General features: G+C 37.6%; 1 protein-coding gene across 2 annotated transcripts in view; it reads right to left on the reverse strand.

Moving 5' to 3' along the window:
* Window positions 1-21,660, reverse strand: part of DMD (dystrophin) — a 1,770,560-nt gene that overhangs the window by 316,631 nt on the left and 1,432,269 nt on the right. For both annotated transcript variants that reach the window (XM_030807549.1, XM_030807550.1), the window contains one exon: window positions 13,030-13,176. In XM_030807549.1, the coding sequence (XP_030663409.1) occupies window positions 13,030-13,176 (147 nt within the window). The remainder of the gene's footprint in view (window positions 1-13,029; window positions 13,177-21,660) is intronic.

The following is a 21,660-nucleotide window of genomic DNA, read 5'->3' on the forward strand; positions in this document are numbered from 1 at the left end:
TTATTTTTATGATGGGATATTTTATATTTTTCAATTTCAGTTTTTATTTTAGACTCAAGGGGTATATGTGCAGGTTTATTACATGGGTATATTGCGTGATACTGAGATTTGGGAGTGAGTCACCCAGGTAGTGAGTATAGTGACCCAGGTAGTGAGTATAGTACTCAATAGGTCACCCAGGTAGTGAGTATAGTACTCAATAGGTAGTTGTTTCAGCCCTTGTCCCACACCCTCCCACCCTTGTCTGGTAGTCACACCAGTGTCTGTTGTTCCCAACTTTACATCCATGTGTACCCAAAGGTTAGCTCCTGCTTATAAGTGAGTACATGCATTATTTGGTTTTCTGTTTCTGCTTTAATTTGCTCAGGACAATGACCTCCAGTTCCATCCATGTTGCTACGGAGGACATGATTTCCTTCTTTTTCATAGCTGTGTAGTATTCCATGGTGTATATGTGCCACGTTTTCTTTATCCAATCCACCATTGATGGGCACCTAGGTTGACTTCATGTCTTTGCTATTGTGAATAGTGCTGCAATGAACATATGAGTGCACATGTCTTTTTGGTAGAAAAATTTATTTTTCTTTGGGTACATACCAAGTAATGGAAGTGCTGGGTCAAATGGTAGTTCTTTCTTTCTTTCTTTCTTTCTTTCTTTCTTTCTTTCTTTCTTTCTTTCTCTCTTTCTTTCTCTCTCTCTCTCTTTCTCTCTCTCTTTCTTTCTTTCCCTTCCTTCCTTCCTTCTTTTTTTTTTTTTTTTAGAAAGAGTCTTGCTCTGTTGCCTAGGCTGGAGTGCAGTGGCATGATCTCGGCTCACTGCAACCTCCGCCTCCTGGGTTCAAGTGGTTCTCCTGCCTCAGCCTCCCGAGTAACTGGGATTACAGGTGCCTGCCACCATGCCCGGCTAATTCTTTGTATTTTTAGTAGAGATAGGGTTTCACCACGTTGGCCAGGCCGGTCTCGAACTCCCAACCTCAGGTGATCCACCCACCTCGACCTCCCAAAGTGCTGGGATCACAGGCATGAGCCACCACACCCGGCCATTTTTTTTCTGGGAATTTTTGCAAAATTATTTAAGTGTTGGTTAACCTTATGAAGCCACAAATTTAAATGTAAGTACTACGTCTTCAGAAATTATAGTTTTTTTCCCTTAATTTTTTCCCCTCTGGTGTAACTTTCTGCTTATGTTTATAGTTTTCAATAACATTTTAACTTAGTTTTATGCATTCATCTATTCAAGACATTTATAGAATGCTTACTGTATGAAAGACACTGCCAAATGTCAGTAGATGCGGTATTCAGGGCCTCTGTCCTTATGGAGCTCACATTCAGATAGGGGAGATAGACTTTCATTAAACAAGCCACCAAACACATAGCTATAGATTTTCATAAGTGCTGTGAAGAAAGCAAACAGGATGCTGTCTGTGATAATGATGGGAAATCTTCCTTAGATGTGACTTAATTATACATTAACTCTGCAGTCCATTACTTCAAATGATCCCTAGTTATTCAATTTACATACTGGAATTTTACAACTCTGTTTAGTTAGTCCCAGGCTTCAGGCCACTTAAAATAAAAGATATAGATGAATAGAAAAGTCACTCAGCTTGTCTTTATCCTTCAGATTTCGGTCACAGGTCACTTTTATTGGGAGGGTTTCCTGATTGCCCTTTCCTGCCTCTCACCCTTAACCCAGCGTGGCGCACACACACACGCACACGCACACACACACACACACACACACACACACACACATACATATTTAGGTCCTTACTATATATTCTGGTAGTGTCCTGTATTTTCTTTCCTGACACATTTGTAATTATTTTATGAGATTGAAAAAATTAATGTCTGTCATCCCAAGAAACCATAACCTCCATGAGGGCAGAGAAGGTCTGTCTATGACCGAATCCCTATCATCTCAAACAGAGTTTGGTAAAGAGTAGACACCAGAAAAAAATAGTTATTGAATGAATGATTGAACAAAGGAGTATTTCCGTTCACTTCAGCAAGACTTTGATGATTAAACCCTCCTGGTCCTACAGAAGAGTGGTTCTAGTTTTTAGTCTGTGAATGATTCAGGCTCTGGGTTAAACAGGCAATTCTTGAGATCGTGGTCTGAAATTCATATAAACCTCCTACTTTAAATTTCCTCAACTCATGATCCAGCTGATTCCTGACAAATTAATAAATGTGAGAAGGATGCTGTTCTTTTTGTTTAAAGGGTCGAATAATAAATGAATAGGAAACGTTGTCATGTCAATTCAACTTTTTATCAGAGGAGTGGTACTGCGTAGTTCGGAGTTCTGACGGATTCCCCAGGCAGATTGTCTGGGTTCAAATCCTGGCTCTCTCACTTACCTGACATATGACCACAGGCAAGTCACTTAACCCTTGGGCTCCTCATTTTTCTAACCTGTAAAATGAGGTTAAAATTGTACCTCCCTCATTGGGTTATGTGAGGCTTAAAAGCATCAGCACATGCAAAAGTGCTTAGAGTTGTGAATGGCATACAGTAAGTGCTAGATAAGTTCTTGCTATTAATCTCAGTAAGCGTAATGCTCACTAAAATAAATTATTCTCAAATTTACATCATAGGACTACATTGATTGTCTGAATAAAGTAAAATTAGGTATAAAGGCTGTACTTCTAATATAATAATTATCTTCTAATTTATTATATTTCCACCCTCCTGTCTACTTTAGTAAATTAATATATTAAGGGAGAGGACAACTTATATCACAGTGATCATTATATTAAGGACATTATAGCATTTATAAAAATAAAGAAGTATTATGATAAACTGTATGAATTTGAAATTCACTTTGTGGTATTTACCTTTAAAAGTAGCATTTCTGAATTTCATATGCTAGTTTCCATTCCTCTTTATGGAGTTGGCTTTAACATGCAGCTTTTCATGTGGCCTGAAAGGGGATTCTTTCTACTTTCTAGAGGAATGTGCTGTGAAGGAGGAGTCGGGAATCTTACTGGCGGCCATGTGAGAACAGCAGCTCTTTGAATGCTGGGTATGATGTAGCATGGGAACTGTGAGCAGCTACTGGCGGAGTGTTTCACATGCAGCGCAGCGGGACAGTGGGAAAGGCAATGAAGAAAACAACCAGTGCAAACAAATGCAGAAGAAAGGGTGGGGTGGGGTCAAACTCCAGGGAAGGAGAGAGGTCAGCCCAGACAGACAAGAACACTTACAAGAACAAAGAATAAAGCAGTGAGAAATTGGAGGCAAGGGCAAATGTCAGTTGCAGAATAAGGGAAAAGGACAAGAAAACATGACCATCATGGCAATTTTAAATGCTTGGAATTATATACGTTTCTAGGAAGGAACTAGAGATCTCAGGAAACTAAAATAAATACCTGCATGCATAAATACATTTTGCTATTTAAACACATTTACTAGGAACACATTCCATTTTTTAAAACAATAATAAACACACTTACATGGATTACCATAATAGCTAGCCTTAGAACTAGCAAAAATAGTTCCCGATTAAAACAAATTAGAAATTAGTATATAAAGATCAAGCAATCAAGTAGCCTAATTAATACTTCATAATGATTTGGGTTCACTTTATAAAATATCTGAAAATAATAATATGCTTTTCATTCTCTTAAATTCATAAATATTTCTTTGGCTCCTGATGGCTTCATTCCCATTTTATACTTCATATAATTTTTTCATCACATTCTGTACATCGTTCATTTATCCCCCTGTAGTTCCACACATCCTGATGCCTTCAAAAAAAAAAAATAGGGAATTCCCTTGAAAACCGGACCATTCTTCTCCCAGGGTGAGAAGGACACACTCTGGAATATTTGGGCCACATTACTTTCAAGGTTACCTGAGCAATTTCGATAACAGTCCTCTTGACTAAAGTACAATTAGTTGTACAAACATTGAAAACCAAATGTTCTTAAGCTTGACAGTATGCTTTGACCTCAGTATGCTCTAAGGGTGGTCACTATCCTGGGCATTTAAATTTATACTCTCCTTCTTCAATTCTTTAAAGGGTTTTGTTTACATCCTTTTTTTCCTAACAGAGTCGAGGTTAAGCATAAATGATTATTCTGTCCTTACTGAAAAGATGTTTTCCTGGAACTTAATTGTCCTTTTTTCACGGGTCATTCTATTCCTAATATCAACAAATCCTTCTGTGACCTAACCTTTTCAAAAACAAACACATTCTTCTTTCTTCTTTGTTCTTTTTATTTCCTTTACTTTTAGCTTTTACAAAACTCCAGCCAGTGGGCACATCAGACTAGATATTATAGTTGAAATATTTATATAAGAGCAACCTGTAGTTTAGAATATGTTAGAGCAGTTTTTCCTACATCATACTGCAATATTTTGGGAGAGGTGCTTTCTAATTTTTTTTTCAACCCTGTGTATTTCTCATTAACATTCCAAAAACTGGAGAATTGCCACATAATAAAAGTACTGCTTAGTATCTGCTAATTGAGAAAAAGCTATTAGCTGATAAAAACTTGTATGCTTTGTAACACAACTGCTTCACTTATGAAAACTAGTGGTATATGGGCAACATAATTTTGTATTCAAGCTACAGACAATGCTTGATGCAAAAATATATTTTGACACCTCTCTGTAAAACTCTATCATCTGTAGTTTGGGAATGAATTTCTATATGTGGTTACAAATAGACAGCATCTCCTGGGAGCATGATAGAAATGCAGAATTGCAGGCCTCACCCCATACTAAATTTCTGGGGACGGATTGGTTTAACAAGCTTTGCAGGTGATTCTTACCCACGCTAGATTTTGAAAACTACTTTTAGGCCAGTGCTATCCAATAGAAATATAATGAGTGCTACATGTACAATTTTAAATGTTCTAGTAGGCACATGTAAAAATTATGCAGAAACACTGTCCATTGTTGTAGCTGAAGCAACAGGCTCACTTCATTCATTTTCAAGAAAAATAACCAAGTTTGAATAATCATAATAAATGAGTGAAATTCATTATGACATTTTATCAAAGCTAATACATAAAAATACTATCATTTCAACATGTAATCAATATAAAAATAATGAGATATTTTACATTCTGTTTTTGGTACTAAGTCTTTGCATCCTGATATATATACATATCATATATATATAACATAGACATATTACATATATGATATATAACATATACATATTACATATATATCACATATATAACATATACATATCACATATATATCATATATATAACATATACATATTACATATATATATATATATATTACACTTACTACACATCTCATTTTAGACTGGCTACATTGAAGGGCTCAACGGCCACATGTAGCTACCATATTGGACAGCACAGTTCTAGACCATGTGATTTGAAATATAGTAAATATAAATCCATATAGCAGCAAATTGTGTTTCTGGGGATCTGTTAACAGTTTCCCTTCATCCTTCACGTTTTCCTTTATCTTCCTCTTTCTGCCTCATAGAAAAGTTAAGTGCTTGGTTCTCCATGATTCTCTAGCACTTGAACACTCCTCCAACACAGAGCTTTTGGGATGGCATTATACTTAATTCCCCAGAGTCTAAACCCTTCACAGTGTCTTACAGAAGTCATATGTATTTTTTTTAACTTTTAAATTTGTCCGTACCTGACAAATACTTAACATAGAACAGGGGTTCTCAAAGTGTGGTCCATGATTCAGCAGCATTAGCCTCACTTGAAAGTTTGTTAGAGATGCAGATTCTCAAGCTCCACACTGGACCCACTGAATCAGAAACTTGGTATGTGGAGCCCAGTTATCTGTGTTTTAATAAGCCTTCCAGGTGAATTTGATGCTTGTTAGAATTTGAGAACCACTAATGTAGGAAAATATATTTATTTGGAGAATGGCCTCATATTTATCATTTTCTCCTGAGTTCTGTGGTAGAACCACAAGCTGAATCATTTTAGGTCTTCTTAAAGAAAGAAAAAATCAAAGAAGGACATGCTAGAAAGACATCGGTAGATGTCTTCTCCTTATCCCCAGTTAGTGATAGGCCGACATTATTTGTAAGAGCAGATGGCTAGGCTCTCTGTCCAGAAGTGACCCCATAATGCAAAATGATTAGTACAGGATCATTAAAAAAAAAAGATATGAGGAAAATGTTCAAAATCTGTCAACACATTTAAAGGATCAAATCCTGTGCTCAATGATGGTAAGAACAAACATACATAGATGCAGATAAAAGACCTGCTTAGAAAATCCTATCTCACCAAAGTAAAGAATATAAATGGTTCTGATGTAAAAATTGCTTGTTTGAAAAAAAACCGGTTAGTTTTTTTTTAAATGAAGCCACACAAATACTCCTATTGTTTAGCTAACTATGATCCCATCATATCCTCTCACAAAGGTTACTACTATGACTATATAGACCAAGTTTCCAATAAGAAATTATTGAATAATTTGTAAACCAGAGATAATAATGGGTGCTGCTTTTGTACTATCAGTGTTATGATTGTATGTATATTTCTGGTTTCTAACACTGAGAAAGGATGAGAGGGGTGGGCCATCATGGAAGTAATAAAAGAGAACCCATCTTTAAAGCTTTACTTAATATAGCATAAGCAGTAAAGGGAGTTTTGTTTAGAATGTCCTTGGAGCAAACAGGATAATTACAATGTCTTCTAGGTACACAGTAGATGCTCAATCAGTGCTGACTGAATGAAAGAACGAAGGGATGAAAGAAGGAATGAAGTGTGCAAAAGATGAGGCTCTAGATCCCTGTGACAGCACGTTACCACAGAGGTATACAGATGGAGTGTAATGATGTCTACATGATTTTGGAAGAATCTTAGGAAACCTTTAAAAAACATACATAATTTATGATACTGTTCTTTGACATATGTAAAGAATCTAATACCCGGAAATGTCTTCATATTATTCAGATTTTTAAAGGTGTTTGCATTCCATGAGTTCCCACAGTCAATAAAACACATACTCCTTATGTTAAAGTGTTTTTGCAGCTTTTGTGCTATTTGTGGGTTTACTCATGAGTAAACAAAAATGGTATAATATTCCTTCATATACTGCTTGCGCTTGGTGAATAAAGAGATTGACTGCATTACTCAGTGTGTGTCCTATTTCAAAATTAGAAAGGTTTATCATCATTTTAACCTTTTTCTCACCTGGTTTAGATACTCATTTCTACTTGGTCAAATATTAGCATTACTTTGGCTTTAAGAGCTGATTCACTGAAATCACTTTTGGCTGATTTTAGTACAATGCCGAGTTCTAAAGGCAATGAGGAATATAATGCTTTAAAATTTTATATTTGAAACAAGTGTGATTTTAAGGGGTACACTGAACCGGGTTCATTAAGCCATTGGTTTATAAAAGGAAGATTTAAAAGTTAATATACCTAAGAATCATTTCAAAAAAGAAGATACATGTAAAAAAGTGAACTATTTTACACCTGTATTGTCCAAAATAGTTTTAAAGTATTGCTTCTTTTTTTTTTTTTGAAATGGTGTCTTTCTCTGTTGCCCAGACTGGAGTGCAGTGGCATGATCTCAGCTCACTGCAACATCTGCCTCCCGGGTTCAAGCGATTCTCCTGCCTCAGCTTCCCAAGTAGCTGATCTACAAGCGTGCGCCACCACACCCAGCTAATTTTTGTATTTTGGGTAGTGATAGGGTTTCACTATGTGTTGGCCAGGCTGGTCTTGAACTCCTGACCTCAGGTGATCCACCCGCCTCAGCCTCCCAAAGTACTGGGATTACAGGCAAGAGCCACCACACCCAGCTGTTATTGCTTTGTTAAGTCCAAACGTAATAGGACTTTGAGAAGAGGAGACAAAAAGAGCTTGGGAATAGCAGTTCGAAAAACCTGACTCGGATCTTGACTGATACAAGTTATGCGACTGTGACTGAGGTGCTTCATGTTTCTAAGCCTCGGTTTCCTTACATGTAAAAGGGAATAATGATAATAGGTAATCATAATCATAATACAAAATCACAAGGTTGTGATTCTTAGATGAGAGAATGTACATGAGGACTTTTTGTAACTGCAAGGCGTGATGGTTTCCTACACCACAAAAAGTCAAATGGTCAAATAGTAACATGCATACCAATGTGTCTACTCTGAGGAAGAAAATAGGACTTCATTCCCACAGAAAATTTCAAACAGGCAAACCAATGTCTCTTACATTTCTATTAGAAGATTCAAAGTCAATTTGGAACTCTCTATACATTATGATTCTATACATTGGTAAATTGTGACTGGGTCTGACTGTATTGTTGGTGGTCACATCCCTTAACTGGTTTCACCATTTTGACAGATATTACAGACAGCTAAAAAACTAGCATGGCCTTCCTTGAAAATTAAATGAATGGATAATGCAAAGAACCCAGGATATTCTGATATCAAGTACACACGGCCTGACAGTATGTAACTCTAATCTTTCTATTATACTATTTTGCCCAAATTTAAGACTCTTCTTCTTTTCTCAGGTTTACATCTGCCTTTCTGCTACTCCAGTTCTCTACTTTTATTTTATTTATTTATTTATTTTATTTTATTTTTATTTTATTTATTTTATTTTATTTTATTTTATTTTTGAGACAGAGTCTGGCTCTGTCGCCCAGGCTGGAGTGCAGTGGTGCGATCTCAGCTCACTGCAACCTCTGCCTCCTGGGTTCAAGTAATTCTCCTGCCTCAGCCTCCAGAGTAGCTAGGATTACAGGCACGCACCACCACGCCCAGGTAAGTTTTGTATTTTTAGTAGAGATGAGGTTTCACCATGCTGGTCAGGCTGGTGTCAAACTCCTGACCTCAAATGATCTGCCTGCCTCAGCCTCCCAAAGTGCTGGGATTACAGGCGTGAGCCACCATGCCCAGAGAGTTCTTTACTTTTTGATTTTTCTTTGTCTTAGCGCACAGAGGCAAAGATGAACTTGTACTTGGTTTTTATCACGATTTAAAGATTGACATAGCATTGTGACTAAATTCTGTATTTTCATGGAAATATAATGTCTTTTTGACATTTACTATTTAAAAAAATATGATGTCATAATAGTGGTGGGCTCAAGCTTCCCGCCATAGAACTTGCATAATGCATTAGCCTCACATACATTGTTCTAAATATAAAATATTCTCAACAGGACGTATGAATTGCTTTTACAGTAATGGGAAAAAAATTGTTTGATGTGAACCTCATTTCTTGCTTTCTTCTCTTTCTGAACAAGGCCTCACATTTATAATGGAGCAGAATTACTATCAAAGAAAAGAACGGAACTAACTTGGCTCGGTTATATGCAAACCAAAACCTTGGATTTATCAGCTTTCTGCTAAAAACACTTTTTAAGCATATCTTTAAGGTCATGTTCAAAAATAGAAACATGAAATTTGCTACAATATAGTGCAGATACCACAAACTGAACTGTTTAATAGGAGAAGGCTGTGTATATGTGGGTTTAGGGATGAAGAGATTAAAAGTTAGAGTTATACAAGGAGAAATATAATTTCAACAAACCACATTTGTATTATGAATAAAGAAAGCAACTTCATTGGTTTTAAACTAAATTCTGTCAAATATGTATCTCCCCAGATATCTAGAGACAGAATCACAGGATTGAACTGGATGCGACCTTAGACAAAATGGATTTCCTCATTTTAAAAATGAGGAGAATTAAAGCTGAGAGAGGTTAAATGGCTTTCTCACAGTAACACGGTCAAATAATGGCTGAGCTTAAGTTTGAAGTTAGGCCTCCTAATAGTCACTCCAATGCTCTTTTTGCTATATCACACTATCTCCTTACATGTGTTTTCCTGTACCTATAACCAAGTTTTTACTCACTGTAAAGAATGGCTACATAGTAAGCTATTAACAGTTTTTGATACCTTAAATGCAAATAAATAGTGCAACTAGAATGGATCACTTAGCATTGATTAAAAAAAAACTTTTCCTACTAGTCATAATCCTTTGACCTCATTTGGAAATCTACATGCCACTGTCACAAATCTTTTACCACATTCTGAAAGCAAACGTGGCATTCTGCTCTCTAAAAGAAATTATAAAATATAATTCTAGAACACTTAAATGGGACTAATGTGGCCATTGGTTTTCTTTGGACATTTATTACCTTCCTTATTTATACTTAAGATGAAAAACATACTAAGGATGGAACAGATAAGATTTTAATAGTACTCAACCACTATGGAACAAACAGAGAAAGGCATATAATCACTTAGCTATATTGCCTTGCTTTAGTCGATGCCACTTATAACAATCTATAATACAAATATTTCAGGACTATCCATCACAACAAGAATTAAATTATGTGAGATCTCAAGAGGTCTGGGATTTGCAACTTATCTTTATTAAAGATCTAGCAATTCTTTTTTATTTTTTTTTCTTTTTATTATACTTTAGGGTTTTAGGGTACATGTGCACAATGTGCAGGTTTGTTACATATGTATCCATGTGCCATGTTGATTTCCTGCACCCATTAACTCGTCATTTAGCATTAGGTGTATCTCCTAATGCTGTCCCTCCCCCCTCCCCCCACCCCATAACAGTCCCCGGAGTGTGATGTTCCCCTTCCTGTGTCCATGAGTTCTCATTGTTCAATTCCCACCTATGAGAGAGAACATGCGGTGTTTGGTTTTTTGTCCTTGCGATAGTTTACTGAGAATGATGTTTTCCAGTTTCATCCATGTCCCTACAAAGGACACGAACTCATCATTTTTTATGGCTGCATAGTATTCCATGGTGTATATGTGCCACATTTTCTTAATCCAGTCTATCGTTGTTGGACATTTGGGTTGGTTCCAACTCTTTGCTATTGTGAATAGTGCCACAATAAACATACGTGTGCATGTGTCTTTATAGCAGCATGATTTATAGTCCTTTGGGTATATGGATTAAAGACTTATATGTTAGACCTAAAACCATAAAAACCCTAGAAGAAAACCTAGGCAATACCATTCAGGACATAGGCGTGGGCAAGGACTTCATGTCTAAAACACCAAAAGCAATGGCAACAAAAGCCAAAATCGACAAATGGGATCTCATTAAACTAAAGAGCTTCTGCACAGCAAAAGAAACTATCATCAGAATGAACAGGCAACCTACAGAATGGGAGAAAATTTTTGCAACCTACTCATCTGACAAAGGGCTAATATCCAGAATCTACAATGAACTCAAACAAATTTACAAGAAAAAAACAAACAACCCCATCAAAAAGTGGGCAGAGGACATGAACAGACACTTCTCAAAAGAAGACATTTATGCAGCCAGAAAACACATGAAGAAATGCTCATCATCACTGGCCATCAGAGAAATGCAAATCAAAACCACAGTGAGATACCATCTCACACCAGTTAGAATGGCCATCATTAAAAAATCAGGAAACAACAGGTGCTGGAGAGGATGTGGAGAAATAGGAACACTTTTACACTGTTGGTGGGACTGTAAACTAGTTCAACCATTGTGGAAGTCAGTGTGGCGATTCCTCAGGGATCTCGAACTAGAAATACCATTTGACCCAGCCATCCCATTACTGGGTATATATCTAGCAATTCTTTAACAGGGCTTTCAATCACACCCCTAAATGGACTGACAATAGGAAAGTCATTTGGTTTATTATATTTTTCTTATTAAAAAGTTAAAACCAAATAGTTTTAAACCCAGTTTCCTCAGAGGCATACCTTCTGCATCCTATTGGAAAGGAGAAAATTGGAAAGGAGAGAAAATGATTCTCTAATTCTATGGTTAAACTAATTTTAGGTTTTGGGTGTCCTTCACACTGAGAAGGTAGACACACCTCTTCCACCACTTCAACCATTACTCTACATGAATTAACTCATTCAACGTTACAGTAACCATGTTAGAGATGAGTAAATGGACAACCACAGAGATTAAGTGGCCTCAAGGTCACTCAGCTAATATGTTAGATTCCAAAACCTGTGTACTGTAATAATAATAATAATAATAATAATAATAACAACAAGAGCTAGAATTTGCAGAGTGCTTATCATTTGGCATGTTCGCTCCCAAGCACTTCCCATTTATTTTGACTCATTCATCCTAATAATAAACTGATATTGTAGAGAATTTTATTATCCCATTTATTTTTTTTTTTCAGATGAAAGACTGAGGCTCAGAAAGGTTAAGTAATTTGCTCCAGGTCCCACAGCTAGTAAGTGTGGCCTTGAGCACACTTACATTCCCTGTATTTATTATGCAAACCTACGAAAAACTTCCACATGTGAGTTTGTGACAGGATGCTCTTTCTTTAAATGTCTTTTGGACACATCTTACTATTGACTCTTGTTTAAATTAGGATTCTAAAGGGAAAGATGTTTTTAAGAATCCAAGCGATAAGAGTACAAAGGAACTGCATGGCGGCAATTCGCATCTTCCATCATGATTCAGCATTATTTTCTGTTTATTGTAAGAATACTGCTACACAGAGTTTGGATGTTCCCTCTAAATCTCGTGTTGAAATTTGATCCCCAATGTTGGAGGTGAGGCCTAGTGGAAGGTGTCTGGGTTGTAGGAGTGAATCCCTCATGAATGGCTTGGTGCCATTCTCACGGTAGTGAGCGAGGTTTTGCTCTAGCAGTTTTCATGAGAACTGGCACCTCCCCTCCCTCTTTTTCTCCTCCTCTCTTGCCATATGATCTTTGTACACCAGCTCCCCTTTGCCTTCTGCCATGAGTGGAAGCAGCCTGAAGCCGTCGCCAGAAGCAGATGCTTCTTGTACAGCCTGCAGAACTGAGCCAAATAAACACCTTTTCTTTATGAATTACCCAGCCCCAAGTATTGTTTTCTAGCAACACTAAACAGACTAAGACATATACTAAGTCTTAGTTGCTTCCAAAATTAATATTAATAATTTGAAAACGTTTAGATGGGAATTATAAACTAATATAAAATATCCTATCCTCACAAATATTACCATGAACATTAAATGAAAAAAATACTTTCATTGTTCTTTACAAATTTTATCTGTATATTATTTTACTGTAACGAAGGACAACAATGTTTACAATGTGCTTACCTGCAGAAGCTTCCATCTGCTGTTCAGGTCTTCCAGAGTGCTGAGGTTATACGGTGAGAGCTGAATGCCCAAAGTGGTAAGCTGGCGAGCAAGGTCATTGACGTGGCTCACGTTCTCTTTCAGAGGTGCAATTTCTCCTCGAAGTGCCTGTGTGCAATAGTCAAAAGCAAATTGGAAGATGAGAATATTTAAAACAAGAAGAATTGATACCTGGGCTTATTCTCTTTGGGGTGCAGTGTCAGTAATGTTTGCTCTATGCTATGGTTTGAATGTTTGTGTCCCCCCTCAAATTCCTATGTTGAAATCCTAAAAAATAAAAAGAAAACGAAATCCCAACACCTAAGGCAATGGTATTAGGAGATGGGGCCTTTAGGGAGGTGATTTTTGGGATTAGCGCCCTTACAAAAGAGACCTCAGAGAGCTAGCTAGCTCCTTTCAGCATGTGAGGGTGCAGTGAGAAGGTGCTTTCTACGACGAATGGGCCTTCCCCAGACACTACATCTGCTGGTATTTTGATCTTGGACTTCTCAACCTCCAGAACAGTGAGAAATAAGTTTTTGTTGTTTCACAAGCTATCCAATTTATGGCATTTCTATTATAGCAGCTGGAACAGACTAAGACAGTCTATTGTGGTAGTATTATAACAGTGGATATTTGTTAATGGAGGATAATGATAACCACTATTTGTCGAGCACTTCCTAGGTGCCTAATGCCATGAGGAGCTCTATTCATACATAAACTGATTTTATTTCTACCCAACAATCCTATGAGGCCAGTAGTCGGAGAATTCTAATTTTATACATGAGAAAACAAACTTGCAGAGGTTTGTTTTCAAAACAAACAAACCTTGCCAAGCTCTCATGGGTAAAAACTGAGGAACCTGGGATACATATACGCAGGTTTGCCTGCCTCTAGAATATATATTCTTAACTATTATGTTATATGCTTCCCCTAAGAAATTCTGGATTGGCAAAGTAACAAGAAAAATATATTGCTGCTGGATTCTAAATTCTACTCACGTCACGACCAGAAACGGATCCTTATTTTTTACAATAGAAAGACACATTCAATCATAAAATATTGCATGCATACTTTGCACCAACCACATCGTAACAGTTTCATTTAGGGAGTAGGGTATTTTGTCAAGTCCTCAGAATGACTTCCTGATCTCCTGGTATTTTAGTCCTTGTAGCAATGACTTCAGAAGGCTCCCGTGGGGCTTCTCAGCTGTCTCTGAAGCACTAGAGCAGGAGTCTCTGATGCAATACATCATTGCAATCCGTTGAGCAGAAGAACCCTATGCAGATATGGGGAGGATATTACCATGCATCATATCTACCCTATCGAGATGGCATTTATGGATCTTTAACATGATGCATGATGTCCAAATGTTCCAATAAGCAATTTCTAAGGGACACATTCCCTCACTTAGGAGAACAGTTTGTGTAATGTAATGTCTGTGCACAAGGACAGCACCGCTCGACTATACGTGTTGTTTTGACTTGCTTGATCTGGGCAGGTGTTATTTCTCTGTCTGTTTCACTATGTTGATAAAACCATTGGTTACACTGACCTCATTTATAAGCCTTGCATTTCCTCCTACTCCAAATAAAAGGAGCCAGTATGAACATTCAAAATAAGAATGACATTATCCTCCCAAATCAACCTGAATACTTCATCACTAAACTGTGGTGCTGTATAGAGTATAAGACTGTTATGTAGTTCTTAGATAATACAAGACATTGTGATAATCGCTCTGTTGAACTTAAAGTTTTAAAAAGTGGTCATTAAAAACATTACATTAAGCAATCATGGGGTTTCTTTTGGAGGATAACGAAAATGTTCTGGTATTAAACAATGGTGATGGAGGCACAATCTTGTGAATATACTAAACACCATTGAATTGTACACTTTAAAAGAGTGAATTTTAAAGTATGTGAATTATATATTAATAAAAACAAACAAAAGAGAGCCCCTTCTGACCATACACATGCAAAAAAATCATATGTGATGTATTCATCTTTATTCAACTTCGTGTTAGTGGAATGTCATTGGAATCAGTGTGAAATTCAGAAAGTTTTATAGGGGTTGATAGTAAATACTATTCCATTTCCTTATGAATAAATACATGGATTAAAAGTATCAGAATAAGTGCCCATGGAGAAAGGTGGTTTAAATCCATATATATGAATACTTATCTCTAAAAGGAAATGATCCATAATAATTTTGTTTTGCATAATAGAAAGGTTAGAAAACAGATTTCTTAAATGTCAATAGGGGAAACGTGGACAAGGACAACGATTACAAAATGAAATCATTCTCTTCTGGATAATAACGTGCATTTCTAGTAGCCACAAATAAATATCATGTGAGGGGAAAATGTAAACAGGAACCTCTGCAGAGAGGACAAGACAGCAGGCAGCATCTTTCAGTGATACAGGTGAGTCCTTTGTGCTAATCATCTCTCTTTACAAGCAAGACTCTCAAGCCATTAAGTTGATTATCCTACCTCATTAAGTCATATCTAGATTTCAGTTCCCTTTAGGTGACACAATGTACATTTTCAAATGTCTCTTATTAGAATATTTTGATTTTCATTTTCTCCCCCAAATTCCTGAGCACACATATTAATCCTGCATCAATGTTTTGGAGGATGAAGGGGATTCAAAAATAAGTTTTGGTACTCATAATTAATTGCAATGCTCTCCCTTTTCCTCTTTTTTCTCCTTTTTAAAATTTACTTTTCTTCTTTAAACTTTACCATAAGATCTTGTGATTTCTTTTTTGCTTCTTTCAAGCAATGATAGTGGAAGTTCTCTTAACTAATCTCCACTTAAGACTCACCAAATTAGCCAAAGTCCTCATTCTCTTTGTGAAACAGCAGTGATGGGAACCTCTCACAGCCTCAATAAAATGTTCGAGGTGCCTGTCAGTATGTGCGGACCTTCTGACTTGTTACAACCGTCAGTTGTGTGTATGTTCTCAAACCTGTCTTTGCCAGTAACAATTGCGATTACGTAATTTAATAAAGATTTCCTAAATCATAAAAATATTAGTTTAAAAAGAAAAGAAAAAAGTTATTATTTCTATAAAAACCAGGCCAAATACTCTGGAGAGTTGCTTCAAAAAGAAAAAGAAAATAAATATTGTTGAAGTAGTTGTGAACAAGACAACTGCTAAAGATGAAGAAAACAACCCAGACCGGCCAGGGTGGCTCATGACTGTAATCCCAGCACTTTGGGAGGCCGAGGTGGGTGGATGGGTGGATCACTTGAGGTCAGCAGTTCGAGACCAGACTGGCCAACATGGTGAAACCCTGTCTCTACTAAAAATACAAAAATTAGTCAGGTGTGGTGGCACATGCCTGTAGTCCCAGCTACTCAGGAGGCTGAGGCACGAGAATCGCTTGAACCTGGGAGGTGGAGGTTGCAGTGAGCCAAGATGGCACCACTGCATTCACTCCAGCCTCGGTGACCCAGTGAGACTCTTGTCTCCAAAAAAAAGAAAAAATGCCAAATATTCAGTTTAATCTGAATTCCTAAATTTCTGTTAAAAAATTTGACAATGGAAGCTTTGACTGGTGCGAGGTCAGTTGATAAACAGATAACTGGGGGCAAAGGTTCACTTCGGGGAAGTCTCTAGATGGGGGTGAACAGACTAAAGGACTTCAGTCAGCTAGAAATCATCATGAGGGCACTCAACACATGAAGGTGGAAGAAAGGAGACAACAGATGGTAGGAAAGATAAAAAGGAAAAGGAGGCAGGAGAATGCTCATGTCAGTCTTCACTTTGGCATTTGATTTAGGTTTTGGTGGCAGCTTGCACCACCCAAGGATGGCTCACTGCTGTGGGCTCTCAGTGCCCAGAAGCACACATAACAAGAAGTATGGCCACCTAAACACAGAGTCACAAGACCTTCACCCTGTAAAGGGTGAACACAGGTACTTTGCTATTTAAATAGATGTGACATTGGTTTGGCTATATTTCACAGATTGGAGCTTTTAATATGACACAGATAAATTTGTGTTTAAATTATTAAACACTACACTTAAAATGTCAAAAAGCACAGTTAATGCTGAGCAATACGATGTGCTATTTAGATGATACCAGGATTGCATTAGGTTTTATTCTAGTTTGGAAGCAGTAAGTGAGAAAACATTGAAGAAAGCCATTATATTGTGGGTTTTCTTTGAATCACGTAAACATCTGGAATATGTTCTCCATGAAAGAGCAAACCAAGTCTAATTTTATTATGACTAGTTTCACACAGGCAGAATTTTCAGTTCATTAAATGTTGTCTGAGTATGGATACAAAAGTACTGATTTAGAATGATATGTAAGTCTGATATAATGTTTTTCTTCATATAAAATTAAATTGCCTGTCATATCTTTGCTTATCTTTATGTAGCTAAGGATTTGTTCAAATACACATTTAAAATTATAGTCATCTACTACTTTTCTAAGAAAAGAAAGGAATTGTCTATTAACACGGGAATCTTATTTTTGAGGGAGGAATTTTGACTTGACAGTTAAAAGAACATTCCTACTGCAAAGCACAGAAGGTCAGTTGGGAAGACTAGAAAGAGTAAATTGAGGGAATTCTGCTTGGAGGGATTTTATTTCCTCTGTGAAGTAGGAATCAACAGACCTGGCATAGTCTGCAGTGCCTGGCATAGCGTGCAGTGCCTGGTGTGCAATGAATAGTCACTGAATGAAAACATGAATTAAGGGTAAGTGGGAACATTTGAATTAATCGTAATAGAGACTGTGAGAGGGAGTTGACCTAAGAAATGTAATGAGGTTGGCAAACAGTGCTGAGGGCCCACTTGAGGATGAGGTTCAACATTTTTTAGCAGAACCAATCTGCCTGACTTTCTCATTTTCTCCAACAGTGTTGCATGTAAGCATGGAGAAAACAGTTGATCCAGGTTTGGGGTTTCATCAGATGACTGTGGCTCACACATTTAGGGATAAGGGAGTTTCAATATTAGCCAGGATGTAATTGAAAAAACATACTGTGGAATCTAAACTGGATTAGGAGGAAAGTAAAGCAAAATGAAGCTTGTAGATGGAGAGAAAGTCGAGGGGTCAGTTGTAGAAGTCCAGGATAATCCATAAAAGGCCACAGCAGGGGTAGCTGCACAAACAAGCGACAGAGAGGGGAGACTCTGGGATGCTCGAATTAGCTCTACTGGATTTGCCACTTATGAGTTTATTTATAAATGGTGATATATATATATCTGGCTATATATATATATATATCTGGCTATATATATATGGCAATATATATATATGGCTATATATATATATGGCAATATATATATCTGGCTATATATATACATCTGGCTATATATATATATATGGCAATATATATATCTGGCTATATATATAAATATATATAGTGCTACCCAGTGTTTGAAAAACTTCCCTTCTGAGGGATATTAAATATTCCTCCCAAAATCTTAACCTGCTAACTCACAGAGGTCCTATCTCACTTACTAGGAATTCAAAATTACTAGGTTCCAACAATGAAGTGTTATTCTTGGGCTACATACACTGTGCAGAGAAATTTATGTTACAAATATTACTTAAGTAGGGACTAATGGCATTGCTGTCTACGATGAATCCTTGTCAAACAAACGTTTGTTAACCAAGACTCTTGAAAAATAGCCTAAAAAGAGGAGGTGCTAGGAAAGAAAAGTCCCAGCATTCTTCATGCTGAGCTAGTCATGAGAAGCCAAGGATGAGCAATTAGAAATCATGTCATATAAATACTTGTGTTTAGTACTTATCCCGGGGCTCTTCCATGTGGTTCAGGGAAGCCCTCACAGAATGCAGTTACCCGGGAATTGGCAGCAAGTACAGCCCAGCTATGTTTTGCAGCTTCTGCATTTCTCAGCAGATATATCATCCTCATGGGGCCAAGAGAGTCAAGGACTGTATATCTTGCTTTCTCCAGAGGATCAGAGGCCTACTGGAATCTCTCAAATACCTGGGCGGGATGAGCTGCCCAAATGCCGTTGAAACAATTAAAAAGAAACACAAGTTGACGTGTGAGCAAGCCCTTCATGAAAGGTATCAGGCTCAGAGACTTCCATCGTTATCTGTAATTTTTGACTTTTCATTCTGGTTGGTTCCCTGACTGTTCTGGTGCCCAGAATGTAGGTACAGCTTTTCTTTCGGATACCTACTGCCTTCAGCCAGGTTTTAGAGAAGCAGAATCTGAGTGCTCTTAAGAAAAAGGGAGTGAGAGAAGCAGGAAGACAGGGCAAGAAAGTTAAGTTGGGATGTGGTATGGGCTGGAGACCACCATCAATCTGGCCCCATGGGAATTCCCAGATCACAAATTGTACAACAGCAGGTGCCGTGATGAGACAAAGGGGTTGTCCCTTTGTACCCCTAGTGGTTTTAAGAGAGAAGGTGTGGTGGAACGTGCCAGTCAAGGTGGCTTCATTTTGGCTGAGGGAGGTTCTCTGGAAAGGGGAGAAACCATGAGGCTTTAGCAGCTAATACTCAGAGTCACTGAGGAATGGGTGCACCAACCCAGTGAACGAATCTGGCTGGGGCACCAACAGCATCCACTACTTAGATTAACTTCATCTGCTTTCCCAATAGCCTTTACCCTTGAACTTCAGTTGTCAAGCACTTATATTTTGGTGTTTTTTTTTTTCAGGACACTTTTCTTTTCTTCCTTCCTTCCTTCTTTTCTTTCATTCCTTTTTTTAAACAGGAGACTTCTTTCTTTCTTCCTTTCTTTTTTTCAGGAGACTTCTTTCTCTTTTTTCCTTCCTTCCTTCCTTTCCTTTTTTTTTTTTTTCAAAGGTGGAGTTTCACTCTTGCTGCCCAGGCTGGAGTGCAACGGCACAAGCTTGGCTCACTGCAACTTCTACCTCCTGGGTTCAAGCAATTCTCCTGCCTCAGCCTCCTGAGTAGCTGGGATTACAAGTGCCCGCCACCATGCCTGGCTAATTTTGTATTTTTAGAAGAGATGGGGTTTCACCATGTTGGCCAGGCTGGTCTTGAACTCTTGACCTCAGGTGATCCACCCGTCTCGGCCTCCCAAAGTGCTGGGATTACACGCCTGAGCCACCGCGCCGAGCCTGCAGGAGACTTCTTAAGTGAATTCTCATTACTAACACTATGGGGCTATTTCACAGCTCTCCAACAAAACTGGGATTGTCACCCTTTCTCGAAAGTTGAGTCCCTCGTTTCTGCCAAATTCTGAGGGACTGCGTGGAGCTATGACAAAGGGGATACTTTGCAGACTGAGCGAATACAACCCTCTGCCTTTAGTATCACTTATGCTTCTGGTAGAGACATTCTTGACAATAAATTATGCCATTGAAACATGTGTTTAAAAAAAAAAAAAAGAGATGTGATTGCATTTTTTTCCAGCAACAGTTTTTACTGTGATAGCCTGAAGGCAAAATATTATGCAGTTTCTTTTCATTGTCTCCTTGCATTCAGTTTTCAGGGCAATTCTTGTAAACTTTCATATTTGGGCATGATCACTTTTGACGAGCAAACTGAATAACAATATAAATAATAAAACAGACTCAGAACTAATGGCCTAGATTTAGCATAATCAGAAACACTTAAGAAAGGTTAAAGTAAAAAAAAAGATCTTGGGAAAACAATATCAAGTTTGTAGGCATGAAGAAATTTAGGGCTTTTATTTCCCAAGCGATTCTCAGTAATTATATTTTAACTATGGTTTCTTCTCAGACTCAACACACTTCCAAATTTGTGGCATTAAAAAAATAGCAATTAACTGCTCTGTGTTTTCCATAAAGAATCCACATCTTTTTATAAAAAACAATCTCAGCCAGGTGCGGTGGCTCACGCCTGTAATCCTAGCACTTTGGGAGGCTGAGGTGGGTGGATCACCTGAGGTCAGGAGTTACAGACGAGCCTGGCCAACACAGTGAAACCCTGTCTCTACTAAAAACAGAAAAATTAGCTGGGCATGGTGGCGCACACCTGTAATCCCAGCTACTTTAGAGGCTGAGGCAGGAGAATCGCTTGAACCCGGGAGGTGGAGATTGCAGTGAGCCGAGATTGCAACATTGCACTCCAGCCTGGGCAACAAGAGCAAACCTCTGTCTCAAAAACAAAACAAAAACAAAAACAAAAACTCTAGATTCTCTTCGCAATATTGAAAAAGGATATATACCCAAACATAAAAGGGTAACTTTTTCTTTTTAACATTTTCTCTTTGCATTGATCATAATTCTTCATCTTTTAGGACATGGCTTTCTATGAAGCTTGTAACTCCAATGTTCTTAAAATAAAAGCCAAATTATATCTTGGCCATATTAAGAGTGTCCATCTTCTTTCTTTCTGTGTGCTTATATTTCCTTCATGTATAAAATTTGGAAATGAGGAAGAGGGAAGCATTGACCACAAAGGAAAAGTTTTTATTTTTAAGAACAAGTTGAACATAGCAGCAGCAATTGATATTTTGCAAACCATACACCCGGTAAGGGGTTAGTATTCAAAATACACAAGGAACTCCTACAACTCAATAGCAAGAAAACAAATCACCTGACTAAAAAATGAGCAAGTAACCTGAATAGACATTTCTCTAAAGAAGATATAGAAATGAGTATTCAGGAGGGTGGAGCCAAGATG

Source organism: Nomascus leucogenys, chromosome X (genome assembly GCF_006542625.1).
Source record: "Nomascus leucogenys isolate Asia chromosome X, Asia_NLE_v1, whole genome shotgun sequence".
Taxonomy (NCBI): domain Eukaryota; kingdom Metazoa; phylum Chordata; class Mammalia; order Primates; family Hylobatidae; genus Nomascus; species Nomascus leucogenys.